The sequence below is a fragment of the Amblyraja radiata genome, chromosome 2 (genome assembly GCF_010909765.2).
Source record: "Amblyraja radiata isolate CabotCenter1 chromosome 2, sAmbRad1.1.pri, whole genome shotgun sequence".
Taxonomy (NCBI): domain Eukaryota; kingdom Metazoa; phylum Chordata; class Chondrichthyes; order Rajiformes; family Rajidae; genus Amblyraja; species Amblyraja radiata.
This window is the reverse complement of record NC_045957.1, coordinates 125,248,182-125,268,118: the sequence shown is the minus strand read 5'-3', so window position 1 is coordinate 125,268,118 and position 19,937 is coordinate 125,248,182. Positions and strand designations below refer to the sequence as shown.

Here is a 19,937-nt window from a genome sequence, read left to right as displayed (position 1 = left end):
AGGGGGGGTAGAGAGGGAGGGGGTAGAGGGAGGGGGTAGAGAGGGACATGGTAGAGAGGGACGGGGTAGAGAGAGGGGGAGGGGGTAGAAAGGGAGAGGGGGTAGGGGAGGGGGCTAGAGAGGGAAACAGGTGAAGGTTGCAATCTCCCACCCCTGTCCCATTGTGATGTCATATGTAAATGAGATCCATTGTGATTGGGTGTCTGTGAGATGGCACTGTGACATCATCCATGGAAAGTGCTGCAAGAGTCTCCCACTGAAAAGCTGTTAATTTTTTTAAATAAACAATTAAAACTTGAAAATCTTTGGAAATATAGGTTATAATGTGACAGGAAGATGTTTATCCCGTTGAGGGAAAAATGTGAGTAGGATGTGTGAAAATGGGAAGGCTGTGGCCAAGCGTTGTAAGAAAATAAGAATTAACCAGATCGTGGCCAGATGACACATACACCCACATACGCATACACACGAGAAGAGCTTTAGTAATATATAGATATATGATTTGGACAAATATATGGATAAGAAGTGTTTAGAGGGTTATGAACCAAATAGAACTAGCCCAGTGTGCTAGCCCAGTGGCATTAGGGTTTCGGATGAGTGGCTTCAGGCTGTTACCATGACAACTCGATGACTCAATACTCTAATTATTTAAGAAAACTCAAGTCGAACAGTATTCAGATGATTGCCTTTATATATTCCACAGAGGAATGTAAGAACAAATGAAAAAGTTGTTTAATTTTTCCAGCAGTTTGTATTTATGTCTCTGGATAATGATTTCTATAGTGGTTTGACAGGTAAAAATGTACAAATGCATACTATAAAAAAACATTGTATTTGTCATTGACTTTGTCATAATATAATTATTATTGTACAGTGCAGAAATGAAGTAAATATTTGATTTGGAAAATAAGAGCAAATAAACTGTCAGGCGTTTGGAGGGCTGGTCTGGTGCTGTGAGGTCAGTCAGAAGAAGGCTGGGTTGGTGTGCTCTATAATACACCGCTTGCAATGGCGTTTCACAAACTGCAGGGCCTCCACAGAGATATCACAATCCTGCACGTTCAAAGCCTGCAGCTCAAAGCAGTTTGCTGCGACGATCTTCAACCCGCGGCCAGTGATGCTCTCGCACGATCTGAGACTTAGCCTCTTGAGGTTGTAGCAGTTCAGTGCCAGAACCTCCATGCCAGCATCAGAAACCAGCAGGCACTTGCCAATGTCCAGGGACTTGAGTTTTGTGCAGTTCTTGGCCAGGTACTCAATGCCGTGGTCAGTCAGCCCATCGCAACCTCGTGCATTCAGGTAGCGCAGTTTGCTGCAGTACTTGGCTATGTAGCGGACTCCAACATCCGTGATCCGCACGCAGTGAGCAATGCTGAGATACTTCAGGTGTGCTTCCAGCTTTGCCACCTCTCTCATCCCAAAGTCAGTCACCGCCCGGCAGTCACTGACGCTCAGCTCTTTGATTGTGGTGCAATAAAGCATGAGGAAGTGCAGGCCCTCGTCGGTGACACGGATACACCTGCGCAAGTACAGGTGTGTCAGCTGCGTGCAGTGGGCTGCTATCGTGTGCAGCCCCTGGTCCTCCAGGAGAAAGCAGTCGGTCATGTTCAGGTAACGGATGGAGGTTTGCTTCCCGTGAAGTGGGGAGAGTTTCACACAAGCCTCCTTCGTCAGACTGATGCAGGTTATCTTGGAGCAACCTAGACAACAAAGGATCATGTTACTCAACCCTGACAGTCTAGACAACAAGGAAAGTAGACAAAAATGCTGGAGAAACTCAGCGGGTGAGGCAGCATCTATGGAGCGAAGGAAATAGGCAACGTTTTGGGTCGAAACCCTTCTTCTAGACAGCAAGGATCATGTTACTCAACCCTTATCTGACGTACTAGCTGACTAATCTAGACAACAAGAATCATTGTTATCTGACCGTTATCTGACATACTAGCTGACCAATAGCCAAGGACACTGAGGAGAGGGAGGCTCTTTGGTTCACCTTGCCCATGCCTGCGAGTGATCCATTTTCCTTCATCCTACTGCTGTTTCTTTACTATTTTATTGTCCTTTTATCTACGATTTATCCACGTCAGTGGATGATGTGGATGAGAACGTACAGGGCAAGATTAGCAAGTTTGCTGATGGTATAAAAGTGGGCGGTTTTGCAGATAGTGAAGATGGTCCTTTGTTGTCACGAGTACAGAGGTACAGTGAAAGTTGATTTACCATACAGTCATACCAAAAAAAGCAAGACAGTGAAGATGGTTGTGAACGATTGCAGCAGGATCTGGATCGATTGGCCAGGTGGGCGGAGGAATGGTTGATGGAATTTAATACAAAGAAGTGTGAGGTGTTGCATTTTGGAAAGTCTAACATGGATAGGACCTACATAGTAAATGGTCGGCCTCTGGGTAGTGTTTGTAGAGCAGAGGGATCAAGGAATACATGCGCATGGTTCCTCGAAGGTCGAGTCACAGGTAGATAAGGTAATAAGGCAGAGTATTGAGTATAGAAATTGGGAGGTCATGTTGCAGCTGTATAAGACGTTGGTGAGGTTGCAGAGTATCGGGTTCAGTTTAGTTCAGTTCAGCCAGGGGTGCCGGGGAGATGGCTGCCCTGCCGGCAGTCTGTATGTTTTTTCTTTATTTTTGTTATTTTTTAGTGCGTTAAAAGTTTTTGTATTAATGTTCTTCGGTTTGTTTTATGTGGGGGGAGGGTCGGGGGAAACATTTTTTCAAGTTCTCAACTTCCCGGGGATGTGATCAATTTTCGGATGACATTCTCCGGGCTCTGCGGCCTACCATCGATGGAGCTGGAGGCCTCCTCGCACTGGTGTGAGCCCCACCGCAGGGCGCGGACTTAACATCGGAGCGAATCCCTTGCCTGGGATCGTGACCACCGCGACCACCGTGGAATCACCATCAAGGGCTCGCAGCCGGGAGAGGCTAGTCGGGAAGCTCCAACATCGCGGAAGGTTCGAACAGCCCCGACGCGAGGTTCGATCGCCCGGCGAGTGGGTGCTGATATTCCCCCCGATGCGGGAGCTGATCACCTCGACGCGGAGGGTCCGAACGCCGCCGGCTACGGGAGTCAAGATCATCCCGCCAACGAGGGCTCGAGGCCCACGACCGAGGAAGAACAAAAGGAAGGACTTGAACTTTATTTCGCCTTCCATCACAGTGAGGAATGTGTAGGAGTCACTGTGGTGGATGTTCATGTTAAAATGTGTTTTTGAGTGATCTGTTGCTTTTAATTGTATGACTGACCTGGCCAATGAAATTCCTCGTATGTTGCAAAAGTGTGATTCTGATTCTGATAGTGATACAGTGTTGAAGCAGGGCCTTCAGCCCAACTTGCCCACACCGACCAACATGTCCCAGCTACACTAGCTCCACCTGCCAGCATTTAATCCATATCCCTCCAAACCTGTCCTATCCATGTACCTGTCTAACTGCTTCTTAAATGTTGGGATAGTGCCAGCCTCAACTACCTCCTCTGGCAGCTTGTTCCATACACCCCCCCACCCTTTGTCTGAAAGAGTTAGCCCTCAGATTCTTATTAAATTTTTTCCCCTTTATATCTTGAACCTATGTCCTCTGGTCCTCGATTCCCCTACTCTGGGCAAGAGACTGTGCGTCTACCCGATCTATTCCTCTCATGATTTTGTACACCTCTATAAGATCACCCCTCATCCTCCTGCGCTCCATGGAATAGAGACCCAGCCTACTCAACCGCTCCCTTTAGCTCACACCCTCTAGTCCTGGCAACATCCTCGTAAATCTTTTCTGCGCCTGTTCCAGCTTGACTTAGCGCGTGACGTTGCCCGGGCCAAAACCCCTCAGCTGCCAGGGTAGTTGCGTTGTGTAGGAAAGAACTGCAAGATGCTGGTTTAAATCGAAGGTGGACACAACATTCTGGAGTAACTCAGGCAGCATTTCTGGAGGGAAGGAATGGGTGACGTTTCGGGTTGAGACCCTGGAGTTGTGTTTATGGATTTTGGGGAGAAGGTAAAACCGGGCTGTGCGGGGCTGGGAAACGCTAAGGTTGGAGGCTGTGGAAGGCAGACAGCCAGAAGCAATAAGATCTGAATTGGTCAGTGAGATTATAGGCTAGTCCTGGCCTGTGGGATCATTGTCCAAGGATTAGTAGGAGGAGGTGTCTGAGAGTTGTCGCCAGGCCCAAGTGCGGTTGAGGTCATCACGCCAGACTACCACGGCACCTCCCTTGTCGGCGAGTTTGATTATCCCAGGGTTGCTGCAGAGTGAGCGGAGGGAGGGCTGTACGTTCAGAGGGGGTGAGGTTGGAGTAGGTAAAGGGAGAGGAAAAGTTGAGATGGCTGGCAGTTAGAAATAAAAAGGTCTACAGAGGGTGGAAGGCCGTTTGAGGGAGTCCATCTCCACAGATTCTACCTGACCTGCAGAGTTACTCCAGCACTGTGTGAAACGTCACCTATCCATGTTCTCCAGAGATGCTGCCTGACCTGCAGAGTTACTCCAGCACTGTGTGAAACGTCACCTATCCATGTTCTCCAGAGATGCTGCCTGACCTGCAGAGTTACTCCAGCACTCTGTGAAACGTCACCTATCCATGTTCTCCAGAGATGCTGCCTGACCTGCAGAGTTACTCCAGCACTGTGTGAAACGTCACCTATCCATGTTCTCCAGAGATGCTGCCTGACCCGCTGAGTTACTCCAGTACTTTTCTTTTTTTTGTAAACCGGCATTTACATTTCCTTGTTCCAAAAAGTGGAAATGCCTGACAACTGAGGCAAATGGTTGATGAATATTTACTGGACTGATAAATGGAATTTGGCCGTGGGTGGTGAATCTGTGGAATTCTTTGTCAAAGAAGGCTGTGGAGGCCAAGTCAGTGGATATTTTTAAAGCAGAGATAGATAGATTCTTGATTAGTGTGGGTGTCAGGGGTTATGGGGAGAAGGCAGGAGAATGGGGTTAGAAGGAAGAGATAGAACAGCCAGGATTGAATGGCAGAGTAGATTTGATGCTCCTATGAATTATGAATGTATTTGAATTTACAAATTCACAAATAGCTTCATCCCCTCTATAAACAGACTGGTGAACGTTCCTCGCATACACTAGGGTGTGGTCCGATCTACCAACCTGTCTCATAGCTGACACTGGACCTTTTCTCTGGAACTATAACACTACAATGCTGTGACACAACAAGAGGATTTCAGTATAGGAGTAAAGAGGTTCTTCTGCAGTTGTATAGGGCTCTGGTGAGACCACATCTGGAGTATTGCGTACCGTTTTGGTCTCCTAATTTGAGGAAGGACATCCTTGTGATTGAGGCAGTGCAGCGTAGGTTCACGAGATTGATCCCTGGGATGGCGGGACTATCATATGAGGAAATATTGAAAAGACTAGGCTTGTATTCACTGGCGTTTAGAAGGATTAGGGGGGACCTCATAGAAACATATAAAATTATAAAAGGACTGGACAAGCTAGATGCAGGAAAAATGTTCTCAATGTTGGGTGAGTCCAGAACCAGGGGCCACAGTCATAGAATAAAGGGGAGGCAATTTAAGACTGAGGTGAGAAAAAAAATTTCACCCAGTGTTGTGAATTTGTGGAATTCCCTGCCACAGAGGGCAGTGGAGGCCACATCACTGGATGGATTTTATGAGTTATATATAGAGCTCTAGGGGCTAGTGGAATCAAGGGATATGGGGAGAAGGCAGGCACGGGTTATTGATTGAGGACGATCAGCCATGATCGTAATGAAAGGCGGTACTGGCTTGAAGGGCCGAATGGCCTCCTCCTGCACCTATTTTCTATGTTTCTGTGACACTATATTCTGCAGTCTGGTATGTTTGGCCATGCACTACATGTTTTCCCTGGCTGTGTATAGAATGACAGTGAAAAGCTTTCTTTCTGAACCTTGTAGTCAGCAGGGCAGTATTCTGCATAACGCCAACTTGGACAATTTTACATTTTTATCAAGTAAATAAAACAAGCCATTATAGACCGCTGGGATCTCTTCTGGGGTAGGGGTGACCTGTACAAAAGGGACGGGTTACACCTTAACTGGAGGGGGGCCGACATTCTGGCAGGCAGGTTTGCTAGGGCTACACGTGTGGGTTTAAACTAAATAGTGGGGGGGGGGGTGGGATTGACAAATTGGGAGTATAAAGATGGAGTTGAAGGGGAAGTGGCTACAGGAAAAATTACAAAAGATTCTCAAATTAATGGGAAGGAAAGCTTGAGAATGGACAACAGAGTAAGGTCGGGGCCAATTGCGAGGGGGGAAGTGAATACGGAGGTCAAACTGCTGTATATGAATGCGCGAAGTATAAGGAATAAAGTGGACGAGCTTGAGGCTCAGTTAGAAACTGGCAAGTATGATGTTGTGGGAATTACTGAGACATGGCTGCAAGAGGGCCAGGGCTGGGAACTGAATATTTAAGGGTATACCTCCTATCGAAAAGACAGACAGGTGGGCAGAGGGGGTGGGGTTGCCCTGTTGGTGAGGAATGAAATTCAGTCCCTTGCAAGGGGTGACATTGAAACAGGAGATGTGGAGTCAGTATGGATAGAACTAAGGAATTGTAAGGGTAAAAAGACCCTAATGGGACTAATCTACAGGCCCATAACAGTAGCCTGGACATAGGGCGCAAGTTGAATCAGGAGATAAAATTGGCATGTAGTAAAAGTGATGCTGTGGTTGTTATGGGAGATTTCAACATGCAGGTAGACTGGGAAAATCAGGTTGGTACTGGACCCCAAGAAAGGGACTTTGTAATAATAATAATAATAATAATGGATGGGATTTATATAGCGCCTTTCTAGATACTCAAGGCGCTTTACATCGCAAAGTGGTAGAGTGCCTTCGTGATGGATTCTTTGAATAGCTTATATTGGAGCCTACCAGGAAGAAGGCAATTCTGGATTTAGTGTTATATAATGAACCGGATTTGATAAAGGACCTCGAGGTTAATGAACCATTAGGAGGCAGTGACCATAATATGGTCAGGTTTAATCTACAATTGGAGAGGGAGAAGAGTAGATCGGAGGTGTCAGTGTTGCAGTTGAATAAAGGGGACTATGGGGCCATGAGGGGGGAGCTGGCCAAGGTTGACTGGAAAGATACACTAGCAGGGATAACAGTGGAACAACAATGTCTGGTGTTTCTAGGAATAATACAGAAGGTGCAGGATCAGTTCATTCCTAGGAGGAAGAAAGATTCCAAGGGGAATAAGGGGCGACCGTGGCTGTCAAGGGACGTCAGGGACAGTATAAAAATTAAAGCGAAGAAGTACATCGTAGCAAAGATGAGCGGGAAGCAAGAGGATTGGGTAATGTTTAAAGAACAACAGAAGATAACCAAAAAGACAATACGGGTAGAAAAGATGAGGTACGAAGGTAAGCTAGCCAAGAATATAAAGCAGGATAGTAAAAGCTTCTTTAGGTATGTGAAGAGGAAAAAATTAGTTAAGACCAAAGTTGGACCCTTGAAGACCGAAAAAGGTGAATTTATTATGGGGAACAAGGAAATGGCAGATGGGGAACAGGTACTTTGGATCTGTCTTCACTAAGGAGGACACAAACAATCTTCCTGATATAGTAGTGGCCAGAAGATCTGGGGTGACGGAGGAACTGAAGGAAATCCACATCAGGCATGAAATGGTGTTGGATAGACAGATGGGACTGAAGGCTGATAAATCCCCAGGGCCTGATGGTCTGCATCCCAGGGTACTTAAGGAAGTGGCTCTAGAAATCATGGATGCATTGGTGATAATTTTCCAATGTTCTATAGACTCAGGATCAGTTCCTGTGGATTGGAGGGTAGCTAATGTTATCCCACTTTTTAAGAAAGGTGGGAGAGAGAAAACGGGGAATTATAGACCAGTTAGCCTGACATCGGTGGTGGGAAAGATGCTGGAGTCAATTATAAAAGATGAGATAGCCACACATTGGGATAGCAGTAACAGGATTTACGAAGGGTAAATCATGCTTGACTAATTTTCTGGAATTTTTTGAAGATGTAACTAGGAAAATGGACAAGAGAGGGCCAGTGGATGTAGTGTACCTGGACTTTCAGAAAGCATTTGATAAGGTCCCACATAGGAGATTAGTGGGCAAGATTAGGGCACATGGTATTGGGGGTAGAGTGCTGACATGGATAGATAAGTGGTTGGCAGACAGGAAACAAAGAATAGGGATTAACGGGTCCCTTTCAGAATGGCAGGCAGTGACTAGTGTGATACCGCAAGGCTTGGTGCTGGATCCGCAGTTATTTACAATATACATCAATGATTTGGATGAAGGGATTCAAAGTAACATTAGCAAATTTGCAGATTACACAAAGCTGGGTGGCAGTGTGAACTGTGAGGAGGATGCTATGAGAATGCAGGATTACTTGGACAGGTTGGGGGAGTGGGCAGATGCATGGCAGTTTAATGTGGATAAACGTGAGATTATCCACTTTGGCAGCAAAAACAGGAAGGCAGATTACTATCTAAATAGCGTCAAGTTGCGAAAAGGGGAAGTGCAACGGGATCTAGGGGTCCTTGTATATCAGTCTATGAAAGTAAGCATGCAGGTACAACAGGCAGTGAAGAAAGCGAATGGCATGTTGGCCTTTATAACAAGAGGAATCGAATATAGGAGCAAAGAGGTCCTTCTGCAGTTGTACAGAGCCCTAGTGAGACCACAACTGGAGTATTGTGTGCAGTTTTGGTCCCCTAATTTGAGGAAGGATATTCTTGCTATTGAGGGAGTGCAGCGTAGGTTTACAAGGTTAATTCCCGGGATGGCGGGACTGTCATATGCTGAGAGAATGGAGCAGCTGGGCTTGTACACTCTGGAGTTTAGAAGGATGAGAGGAAATCTCATTGAAACATATAAGATTGTTAAGGGCTTAGACACGCTAGAAGCAGGAAACATGTTCCCGATGTTGGGGGAGTCCAGAACCAGGGGCCACAGTTTATGAATAAGGAGTTAGCCATTTAGAACGGAGACGAGGAAACACTTTTTCTCACAGAGAGTGGTGAGTCTGTGGAATTCTCTGCCTCGGAGGGCGGTGGAGGCCGGTTCTCTGGATGATTTCAAGAGAGAGCAGAATAGGGCTCTTAAAAATAGCGGAGTCAGGGGATATGGGGAGAAGGCAGGAACGGGGTACTGATTGTGGATGATCAGCCATGATCACATTGAATGGCGGTGCTGGCTCGAAGGGCCGAATGGCCTACTCCTGCACCTATTGTCTATTGTCATAAACCAATTAACCTACAAGGATGAGAGGAAACCTACTAACCTGTACGTCTTTGGAGTGATGGACGAAACCTAAGATCTCGGAGAAAACCCATTCAGATCACGGGGAGAACGTACAAACTCCATACAGACAGCACCCGTAGGCGGGATGGAACCCGGGTCTCTGGCGCTGCATTTTGCTGTAAGGCAGCAACTCTACCCGCTGCGTTGGTGTGACTGCCCTGTACCTGGGTACCTGTACATGTGGCCAGAATAAGGCTGGCATCTTTTTCTGTATTTGCCGTACAATTACCTGAAACGTCCAGCTGCTCCAGGTTGGGACACCGTGAGACCAGGTCATAGAGTGCTTCATTGGAGATGTTGTAGCAACCAGGTACTTCCAGCTGCCGCAGCTCGGGGCAGCACTGAGCAATTGTGTAGAGGCCCCTGTCAGACAGGCGTCGGCAGCTCAGGATGATGAGGTTCTCCAGCATGAGGCACACGTTGGGCGTGTCCTGACACAGTCGACGCGTCAGCACACGCAGTGCTTTGTCCACGTTGACTGTCTCGTCCGTTAGACGGATTGTCCTCCAGAGGCGTGGATCCCAGCACAGACTGTACCAGCGCCGACATACCCTGGTGCATCGACACAGCTGGTTGGTGGGGAGGTGTGAGAACATCTCGATCAGCGTGTGGTCTGGCAGTCTGTCGATGGGAGACTGTTCTCTCCGCAGCCTGGAGGCCGGCCTGATGCCACAAGGGGGGACGGGCACCAGGGTCGGCACCTTAGTGGTGGCCTCCCCGGTGACAGACGACGATGAAGTGGAGGATGTCTGGCCATTCTGTACGGGCGCTGTGGTCACACTGTAGATCAGCGCTGGGCTGGGAGTGTTCAATGTCCGCAAACTCAAGTCAGAATCTGCAGACAGACAGACAGACAGACACCTCACGTTAGCCAATCAGTCAACATTCACGGGCCATTTAGCAACAGCTTCATTTATGGTCCACACAAACTTCCATCCAACATCACAAACTGCCTCCATGATATGGCTGTGAAGATACTGCAGATGCAGGAATCTGGAGCAAAACACAAAGTGCTGGAGGAACTCAGTGGGTCAGGCAGCATCCAGAGGGAATGGCCAGAGGACGTTTCGTGTTGGGACCTTTCTTCGGAGTCATTGTGAAAGGGGACTATAGAGAGGGGACAGACAGGTTTGAAGAAGGGTCCCAATCCGCTCTAAAGAGTATGGATCTGTTTGGATCTTTTCCCTCACATTAAACCTTTGTTCTCTGGTTCATGGTTCCTCATCTCTGGGTAAAAGAGTCTACACAGTCTATTCCTCTCATGATCTTGCACACACCTCTATAAGATCACCCCTCATCCTCCTGTACTCTAAGTATTCAAGTCCTAGCCCGTTCAACCTCTCCCTATACCTCAGGCCCTCGAGTCCTGGCAACATTATCTTAAGTCCTGTCTACAACCTTTGCAACTTGACAACATCTTTCATAGAACATGGTGACCAAACATGGCATAACATGGTGGCAAACATGGCATAACATGGTGGCAAACATGGCATAACATGGTGGCAAACATGGCATAACATGGTGGCAAACATGGCATAACATGGTGGCAAACATGGCATAACATGGTGGCAAACATGGCATAACATGGTGGCAAACATGGCATAACATGGTGGCAAACATGGTATAACATGGTGGCAAACATGGCATAACATGGTGGCAAACATGGCATAACATGGTGGCAAACATGGTATAACATGGTGGCAAACATGGCATAACATGGTGGCAAACATGGCATAACATGGTGGCAAACATGGCATAACATGGTGGCAAACATGGCATAACATGGTGGCAAACATGGCATAACATGGTGGCAAACATGGTATAACATGGTGGCAAACATGGCATAACATGGTGGCAAACATGGCATAACATGGTGGCGAGAGAACATTGGAAAATGATCACCAATACATCCACAATTTCTCGGGCCACCTCCTTGAGTACTCTGGGATACAGACCATCAGGCCCTGGGAATTTATCTGCCTTCAGTCCCAACAGTTTACCTAACACCATTTCCTGACTAATATGGATCCCCTTCAGTTCCTCCCTCCCACTAGATCCTCGGTCCCCAAGTATGTCCGGGAGATTGTTTATGTCTTCCTTAGTGAAGACAGAACCAAAGTACTCGTTTAACTGTTCTACCATTTCCTTGTTTCCCCACTATAATTCACCTGTCTCTGACTGTAAGGGACCTACATTTGTCTTCACTAATCTTTTCCTTTTTACATATCTAAAGAAGCTTTAACAGTCAGTTTTTATATTCCCCACAAGCTTTCTTTCATGCTCTTTTTCCCCTCTTAACCAACCTCTTTGTCCTCCTCTGTTGAGTTCTAAATTTCTCCCAGTGCTTCGGTTTGCTGCTTCCTCTGGCCAATTTATATGCCTCTTCCTTGGATTTAACACTATCCTTGACTTCCCTCGTCAGCCACGGATGAGGCGCCTTCCCCGGTTTATTTTTTCTCCAGACAGGGATGAACAATTTCTGGAGTTCATCCATGCGGTCTTTAATTCTTCGCCATTGCATCTCCACCGTCAACCCTTTAAGCATAATTTGCCAGTCTAATCGAGCCAATTCCCATCTCATACCTTCAAAGCCTCCTTTATTCAAGTTCAGGACCCTAGTCTCTGAATTAACCGTGTCACTCTCCATCCTAATGCAGAATTCCACCATATTATGGTCACTGTTGCCCAAGGGGCCTTGCACAACAAGATCGCTAACTAATCCCACGTCGCCTATTTCCTTCGCTCCATAGATGCTGCTGCACCCGCTGAGTTTCCCCAGCAATTTTGTGTACCTGCTAACTAATCCTTCCTCATTACACAATACCCAGTCTAGGATGGCCTGCCCTCTAGTCAGTTCCTCTACATATTGGTTTAAAAGCCCATCCTGTATACATTCTAGGAAATCCTCCTCCTCAGCGCTGTTCCCAATTTGGTTGGCCCAATCTATATGTAGATTAAAGTCACCCATGATAACTGCTGTACCTTTGCTACACACATCCCTAATTTCCTGCTTGATTCTATCCCCAACCTCCCTACTGTTGTTTGGTGGTCTGTATACAACTCCAACAAACGTTTTCTACCCTTGGTTATTTCGCAGTTCTGCCCATACCGATTCTACAGTATCCAAGCTAATGTCTCTCCTTGCTTTTGCATTAATCTCCTCTTTAACCAGCAATGCCACCCCACCTCCTCTTCCTTTCTGTCTATCCTTCCTGAATATTGAATTCCCCTGCATGTTTAGCTCCCAGCCTTGGTCACCCTGGAGCCATGTCTCCGTAATCCCAACTATATCGAAGATACACACAAAAAGCTGGAGTAACTTAGCGGGACTGGCAGCATCTCTGGAGAGAAGGAATGGGTGATGTTTCGGATCAAGACCCCTCTTCAGACTATATCATAACCGTTAACAACAGGGATGTAATGCTGAGGCTCTATAAGGCGCTGGTCAGGCCGCACTTGGAGTATTGTGAGCGATTTTGGCCCCATATCTGAGGAAGGATGTGCTGGCTCTGGAGAGGGTCCAGAGGTTTACAAGAATGATCCCAGGAATGAGTGGGTTAACCTATGATGAGTGTTTGACGGCACTGGGCCTGTACTCGCTGGAGTTTAGAAGAATGAAGGGGGACCTAATTGAAACGTACAGAATAATGAAAGGCTTGGATAGAGTGGATGTGGGGAGGATGATTTCACTGGTGGGAGAGTCTTGGACCAGTGGTCACAGAGTCAGAATTAAAGGATGTTCCTTTAGGAAGATGATGAGGAGGAATTTCTTTAGTCAGAGGGTGGTGAATCTGTGGAATTCTTTGCCACAGACGGCTGTGGAGGCCAAGTCAGTGGATATTTCGAAGGTTGAGATAGATAGATTCTTAATTAGTACAGGTGTAAGAGGAGAAGGTAGGAGAAGGTAGGAGAACAGGGTTAGGAGGGAGAGATAGATCAGCCATGATTGCATTTTGGGGTAGACTTAATAGGCTGAATGGCCCAATTCATAGAAACATTGAAAATAGTCGCAGGAGTAGGCCATTCGGCCCTTCGACCAGCACCGCCATTCAATGTGATCATGGCTGATTGTTGTGAGGCAAATGAAAAATTCTAATTTACTTAAACTTTATTTAAGCTTTAAATAACTAATTTCTGTAATACACAACTTCAAAGCGCCTGGATATTATCGCCGATTCCACAGGCCTCGCCGACCCGAGGCCCCGCACATGCGCACACTTTGGAAAGGCCCCGAACATGCGCACACTCTAGAAGAGCCCCGCACATGCGCCCACTTCATTCTCCCCTCCTATTTATAAGTTGAGATGGTCAGGAGGTTTAGTACGTCTTGATGACTGTTGCAGCACTGGAGCTTCAGGAGATAATGGTGTTTCAATAGCTGGTGGTACATACATTGCTTGGTCATCAACTTCACTCATATTGTTATTTAGATTTACAATTTTTGAATTTCTGATAGAAGTTTCCATAGGGGATGATGGGAGTGTTGGAGGAAGTTCTCGATTAGTGTTATCAAGGAGTGACGGAGCTGATGGAGAAGACGGACATGGTGCAAGGTCACAAAGTGAGACAGTTGACTGACGTCCATCCTGATGCTTGATAGTTGCATAAGAACGGTTGACATCAGTCAGTTCAACTTTATCAACAAAAGGCTCATTCTTATTTAATCGGACATACCGACGAAGCAACACAGGCACAGGGCTAGTCAACCATGATGGCAGAGAAGTACCAGTAGAAGAACAGCGTTTGAAGTTAAAGAACCGCTCGTGTGGAGTAGTATTGGTAGCAGTTGACAGTAGAGATCTGATGGAGTGTAATGAATCTGGTAGAACACATTCCCACTGCTGATCTGGTATATCATTTGACTTTAAAGCCAGTTTCACTGCTTTCCAAATGATTCCGTTATACCTCTCAACCTGACCATTTCCAATAGGATGATATGGTGTTGTTTTACTTGTTGCAATTCCTCTATTAGAAAGGTAGTCCTTTAAATCTTTTGACATGAATGAGGTGCCCCTATCAGAATGTATGTAACTTGGAAATCCACAGAATGAAAACAGTTGATCTAAACATTTGATAACCATAGCAGCTGACATATTTGGACAAGGAAAGGCAAATGGAAACCTCGAATATTCATCAACTAAGGTAAGTATATAAACATTTCGAGAGGATGGTAAAGGCCCTTTGAAGTCAATACTCAAACGTTCCATAGGTTGAGTAGCTTTGATCAATCTTCCTTCTTCAGGACGGAAGAACCTTGGTTTTAATTCAGCACAGATTCTACATGAAGCACATGTCATCTTCACATCTTCTGTAGAGAAAGGCAAGTTTTTGGAACGAACATAGTGTAACAAACGAGTGACTCCAGGATGACACAGCCCATTGTGAAGATCAGTGAGTGCAGAAGAATGAACAGAAGCACAAAATGCTCTTCTTAATGTATCCGGAGCAACATTATCCTTACCAGGGCTGTACTCAATTGAATAACTATATGCAGATAACTCAATCCTCCATTCATGAATTTTACTGTTTATAATCATCGTTCGTTTCCGATTATCCAGCATAAAAGCTACTGAACGCTGATCTGTTATCAAAGTGAAATGCAGGCGAGCAAGGAAATGACTCTATTTCCTCACTGCTTCAATAATTGCTGTAGCTTCCTTTTCGACGGGTGGGTGGTGCAATTCACTACCTTGGAGAGTACGAGACATGAAAGCCACTGGTCGTCCTCCTTGATTTAATGTTGCTGATACTGCTAAATCAGAGGCATCACATTCAACAACAAAGGGGAGATCCTCATCGATGGCGTGTAATGTCGCAGATTCTAATTGTTTCTTTAAAGAAGTAAAGGCACCAATTGCTGTACAGTCAAGAGGGAAAGATTTTACTCTAATCAAAGGTTGAATTTTGTCAGAATAATTTGGTATCCATTTAGCATAATATGCAAACATCCCAAGAACCCTTCGTAGAGAGTTTAATGCAGCTGGAACAGGTATCTCTTGGAGTGGGCGGAGTCTTACTGGATCTGGCTTGATTATATCATTTCCAACCCAATAACCAAGAATATTAATTGACGACACTGATGTTATTGACTTAGCCTCATTTAATGTTAGATTTTTAGAATGTACAACATCTAAAAACCGTTGTACATCTTCGTCATGTTCAGCTTGGTCTTTTCCTGCAATAGTTATATTATCAAGATAAGGGAAAGTATCTTTAAGGTTTTCTTGTTCAACAAGTTTGTCCATCTCTCTCTGAAAAACAGCCACTCCATTATTTACACCAAAAGGAACTCTGCAGTAGTGATATAATTTCCCATTTGCTTCAAACGCAGTGTGAATTTTCTCCGATTCCTTCAAAGGAATTTGGTAGTAAACACTTTTTAGGTCAAAAGTAGAGAATATCTTATACTTAGCTAATGTATTGATAATCTCTTCTATACGAGGTAATGGATATGCATCAAGCTCCGTGAACTGGTTTATAGTTTGAGAGTAATCAATGCAGAGTCTCTTTCTATGTCTCTCCAAGGGGTCCTTAACCACGACTACTTGTGCCCTCCAAGGCGAAGAGCTGGGTTCTATGATACCTTCTCGTAAAAGATTAGTTACTTCTGTGTTGATAAAGTTCCTATCATCTTTACTAAAATGTCTTAATTCTGTGGCAATTGGCTTGCACTTAGAGGATAAATTAGTGAATAATGAAGGACATTCAACAGATGCAGCAGAAAAACCACACAATACTGGTGGCTTTGACAATACAAGATCAGGCATAGTTCCTTCATACATTATTTGAAGTGATCTGTGCAGTTTCTGAAAATCCTGACCTCAAATTAAATTGCTACACAAATTTTTCAAAATACCAAGACATAAAGATTTATAGCTAGTTTTGTTCAGAATAAAGTCTACAATACAAGATCCTATAATTTGAGTATTGAGAGTTGTCAGAGCCATCGAGATTTCTCTATTTGAAGGAATTATAGTTAGATTTAGTCGAGACACAACTTGTTCACTTATAAAACATTCTGAACTGCCAGAATCAAGTAGTACATTAAGTGTATGGCCATTGATGGATACCGTTGTAGCTGCATGAGACAAGCTCTGAGGAAATTGCTCCCAATGTTGGGGAAGTCCAGGACAAGGGGTCACAGCTTAAGGATAAGGGGGAAATCCTTTAAAACCGAGATGAGAAGAACTTTTTCCACACAGAGTGGTGAATCTCTGGAACTCTCTGCCACAGAGGGTAGTCGAGGCCAGTTCATTGGCTATATTTAAGAGGGAGTTAGATGTGGCCCTTGTGGCTAAGGGGATCAGAGGGTATGGAGAGAAGGCAGGTACAGGATACTGAGTTGGATGATCAGCCATGATCATATTGAATGGCGGTGCAGGCTCGAAGGGCCGAATGGCCTACTCCTGCACCTAATTTCTATGTTTCTATGTAAATGCAGCTGTAATTGCACATAAAGAAGGCATGTACATGGCAGCAGTCACACTTTTAGTAGTTGCTTTGGACTTGCATACTCTAGAGTTGCATACTCAAGTTGTCCCTTCTTGCCACAACTATTACAAGTTGCATCTCGAGCAGGGCATCTCTCTCTCTTATGAATATTACCCCGCAAAAGTAACACTTCCTTTTTGAATAATTATATGCAGCAGCAAGGGCACCTTTATCGGTAGAAATTGTTTCAGTTTGCTCCATATTAGTACGTGGGTGAAATTCTTTTGTAGTAGTTGCAGCAGAATACACATTAGATGAGCCATAAGCATCTGAATTTTTCTGAGCCAAGTCTAAAGAGTAAGTTTGATTGTAAGCTGACTATAAATCCAAGATTTTGTGTTCTAATAGTCTCTGTCGTATTAAAGGCGATGCCAAACCATTGATAAAAGAGTCTTGAATAAGTTCCTGTCGTTATTGATCAGCCGTAACTGCTTTGAAGGCACAGTCTTTACTAAGTCTTTGAAGTTCTTGTAAAAATTCATCAAATGACTCACCAGGTTTTTGTTTCCGAGTATCAAGGAGGTGTCGAGCAAATATTACGTTGGGTGTCTTAACGAAGAGTTTGCTTAGTACATCAATAGCAGAATCATAAGTTGTACATTCCTCTATGTAATCATATACATCAGAATAGACGGAGCTTATTAATGTCTTGAGTCTGCCTGGTGCATCATTGCCACACTCATCAAGGAAGTTATTTAGTTATTTAGTATACAAAGCCAATCCTTTGCAGCAGCAGGTGAGTTGGGATCCAGATCCAAGGTTGTGGTTTCAATAGTTTCTCCATCCCGATGTCGGACTGCTTGACTTCTGAAAATGAGTTGCTTAAATTGTTGTGAGGCAAATGAAAAATTCTAATTTACTTAAACTTTATTGAAGCTTCAAGTAACTAATTTCTGTAATACACAACTTCAAAGCGCCTGGAAATGATCGCTGATTCCGCAGGCCTCTGGCCCGAGGCCCCGCACATGCGCACACTTCACTGATCATTCGCTGAAATTATCGCTGATTGCGCACCTATTTTTTCTCTCTCTATTTTTTTACACCTTGGCAGACGGCCCCCTAGATTTTGAGGCCCTATGAAGCCTATTGGTAAATCCGGCTCTGATTTGCTGCCATCTTTGGTGAAATCCAGCATCCGAAGGGTTTCGGCCCGAAACGTTGCCTTTTTCCTTCGCTCCATAGGTGCTGCTGCACCCGCTGAGTTTCTCCAGCTTTTTTGTGTACCTCCTTCCTACACAGACTGACAAGACGGCAGCACAGCCTGTAGTGCTGAGCGGCACCCACCAGAGGGGGCACTCTCATCAGCTTTGCTGCTGAAATGTGGTTAAAGACTGATAAAGCTTCTCTAACTTCAAATAGCCCTTGCGTTCCCTCTCTCTCCATCCCCTCCCCCTACCCAGTTCTCCCACCAGTCTTACTGCCTCCGACAACATTCTATCTCTGTACCACCCCCTCCCCTGACATCAGTCTGAAGAAGGGTCTCGACCCGAAACATTGCCCATTCCTTCTCTCCACAGATGCTGCCTGACCCGCTGAGTTACTCCAGCACTCTGTGAAACGTCACCTATCCACGTTCTCCACAGATGCTGCCTGACCCGCTGAGTTACTCCACCACTCTGTGAAACGTCACCTATCCATGTTCTCCACAGATGCTGCCTGACCCGCTGAGTTACTCCAGCATTTTGTGTTTACAGCTAAACATCATTCAGGATCAACACAAAATGAGGGATAGGGAATGGGTGACATTTTTAGTCTCAATATTAGAAGAATGATGGGGGACTTCATTGAAATGTACAGAATAGTGAAAGGCTTGGATAACGTGGATGTTTCCACTAGTGGGAGAGTCTAGGACTAGAGGTCTCATCCTCAGAATTAAAGGACATTCCATTAGGAAGGAGCTGAAGAGAAATTTCTTTAATCAGAGGGTGGTGAATCTGTGGGATTCATTGCCACAGAAAGCTGTGGAAGCCAAGTCAGTGGATATTTTTAAGGCAGATATAGATTGATTCTTGATTAGTATGGGTGTCAGGGGTTATGGGGAGAAGGCAGGAGAATGGGGTTAGGAGGGAGAGATAGATCAGCCATGATTGAACGGCGGAGTAGACTTGATGGGCTAAAATACCTTATTCTACTCCTATCACTTATGATGTTATGATCTCTTGTCCCCTCTCCCATCAGGCAAGAGGTACAGAAGTGTGAAAACGCACACCTCCAGTTTCAGGGACAGTTTCTTCCCAGCTGTTATCAGGCAACTGAACCATCCCACCACAACCAGAGAGCGGTCCTGAACTACTATCTACCTCATTGGTGACTGTCGGACTATCCTTGATCAGACTTTGCTGGCTTAACCTTGCACTTATTCCCTTATCATGTATCTGTACACTGTGGACGGCTCGATTGTAATCATGTATTGTCTATCCGCTGACTGGTTAGCACGCAACAAAAGCTTTTCACTGTACCTCGGTACACGTGACAATAAACTAAAGTGCACTGTAAGTTCTCGTGTTGACCTGTCCACATATTGCCCGCCTGTGTCTTTGGTACCGAGCAATTACACTTCCAGTTGCCTGCTGTCTTATAGCTGGGCATCTGGAACTGCAAACATTGCTCCAAGTGTGGTCTCACGCCCACTCTCTCTCTCTCAATCCCCCCCAGTCCCTTCCCCTCCCCCATGTTCGCTCTCTCTCTCTCTCTCTCTCTCTCTCTCTCTCTCTCTCTCTCTCTCTCTCTCTCTCTCTCTCTCTCTCGCTCTCTCTCTCTCGCTCTCCCCCACTCCATCTCTTTCCCTCTCTCACCCCCACCTTCTCCCTCTCTCTTCCCCGCTCTCCCCTCCCCCCACTCTGTCTCTCCCCCGAAAATGTATCCCCAACATCTAGTAGACTCCACATGACATCCTAATGTCCTGTCCAGCACTGACAAACACACGGATCTGCTGCTCCCATGACTGTAACGTTGACCCAATATCCTGTCCAGTGACCAATGTCCAGTGTCCCATGTCCAGTGTCCAGTGTCCCGTGTCCAGTGTCCAATGTCCAGTTCAATGACCAATGTCCAGTGTCCAATGTCCAGTGTTCAATGACCAATGTCCAGTGTCCAATGACCAGTGTCCAATGACCAGTCCAATGACCAATGTCCTGTCCAATGACCAATGTCCTGTCC

At 45.6% G+C, this 19,937-nt stretch overlaps 1 protein-coding gene across 1 annotated transcript in view; it reads right to left on the bottom strand.

Moving 5' to 3' along the window:
• Positions 1-673: 673 nt before the first annotated feature.
• The window catches only part of fbxl7 (F-box and leucine rich repeat protein 7), a 55,360-nt gene continuing 36,096 nt past the window's right edge, over positions 674-19,937 (bottom strand). Inside the window, exons 3-4 of the mRNA XM_033015174.1 lie at positions 9,517-10,122; positions 674-1,700 (exon numbers count right to left, since the gene is read on the bottom strand). Coding sequence (XP_032871065.1) covers positions 964-1,700; positions 9,517-10,122 — 1,343 coding nt within the window. The 3' untranslated portion in view covers positions 674-963. The remainder of the gene's footprint in view (positions 1,701-9,516; positions 10,123-19,937) is intronic.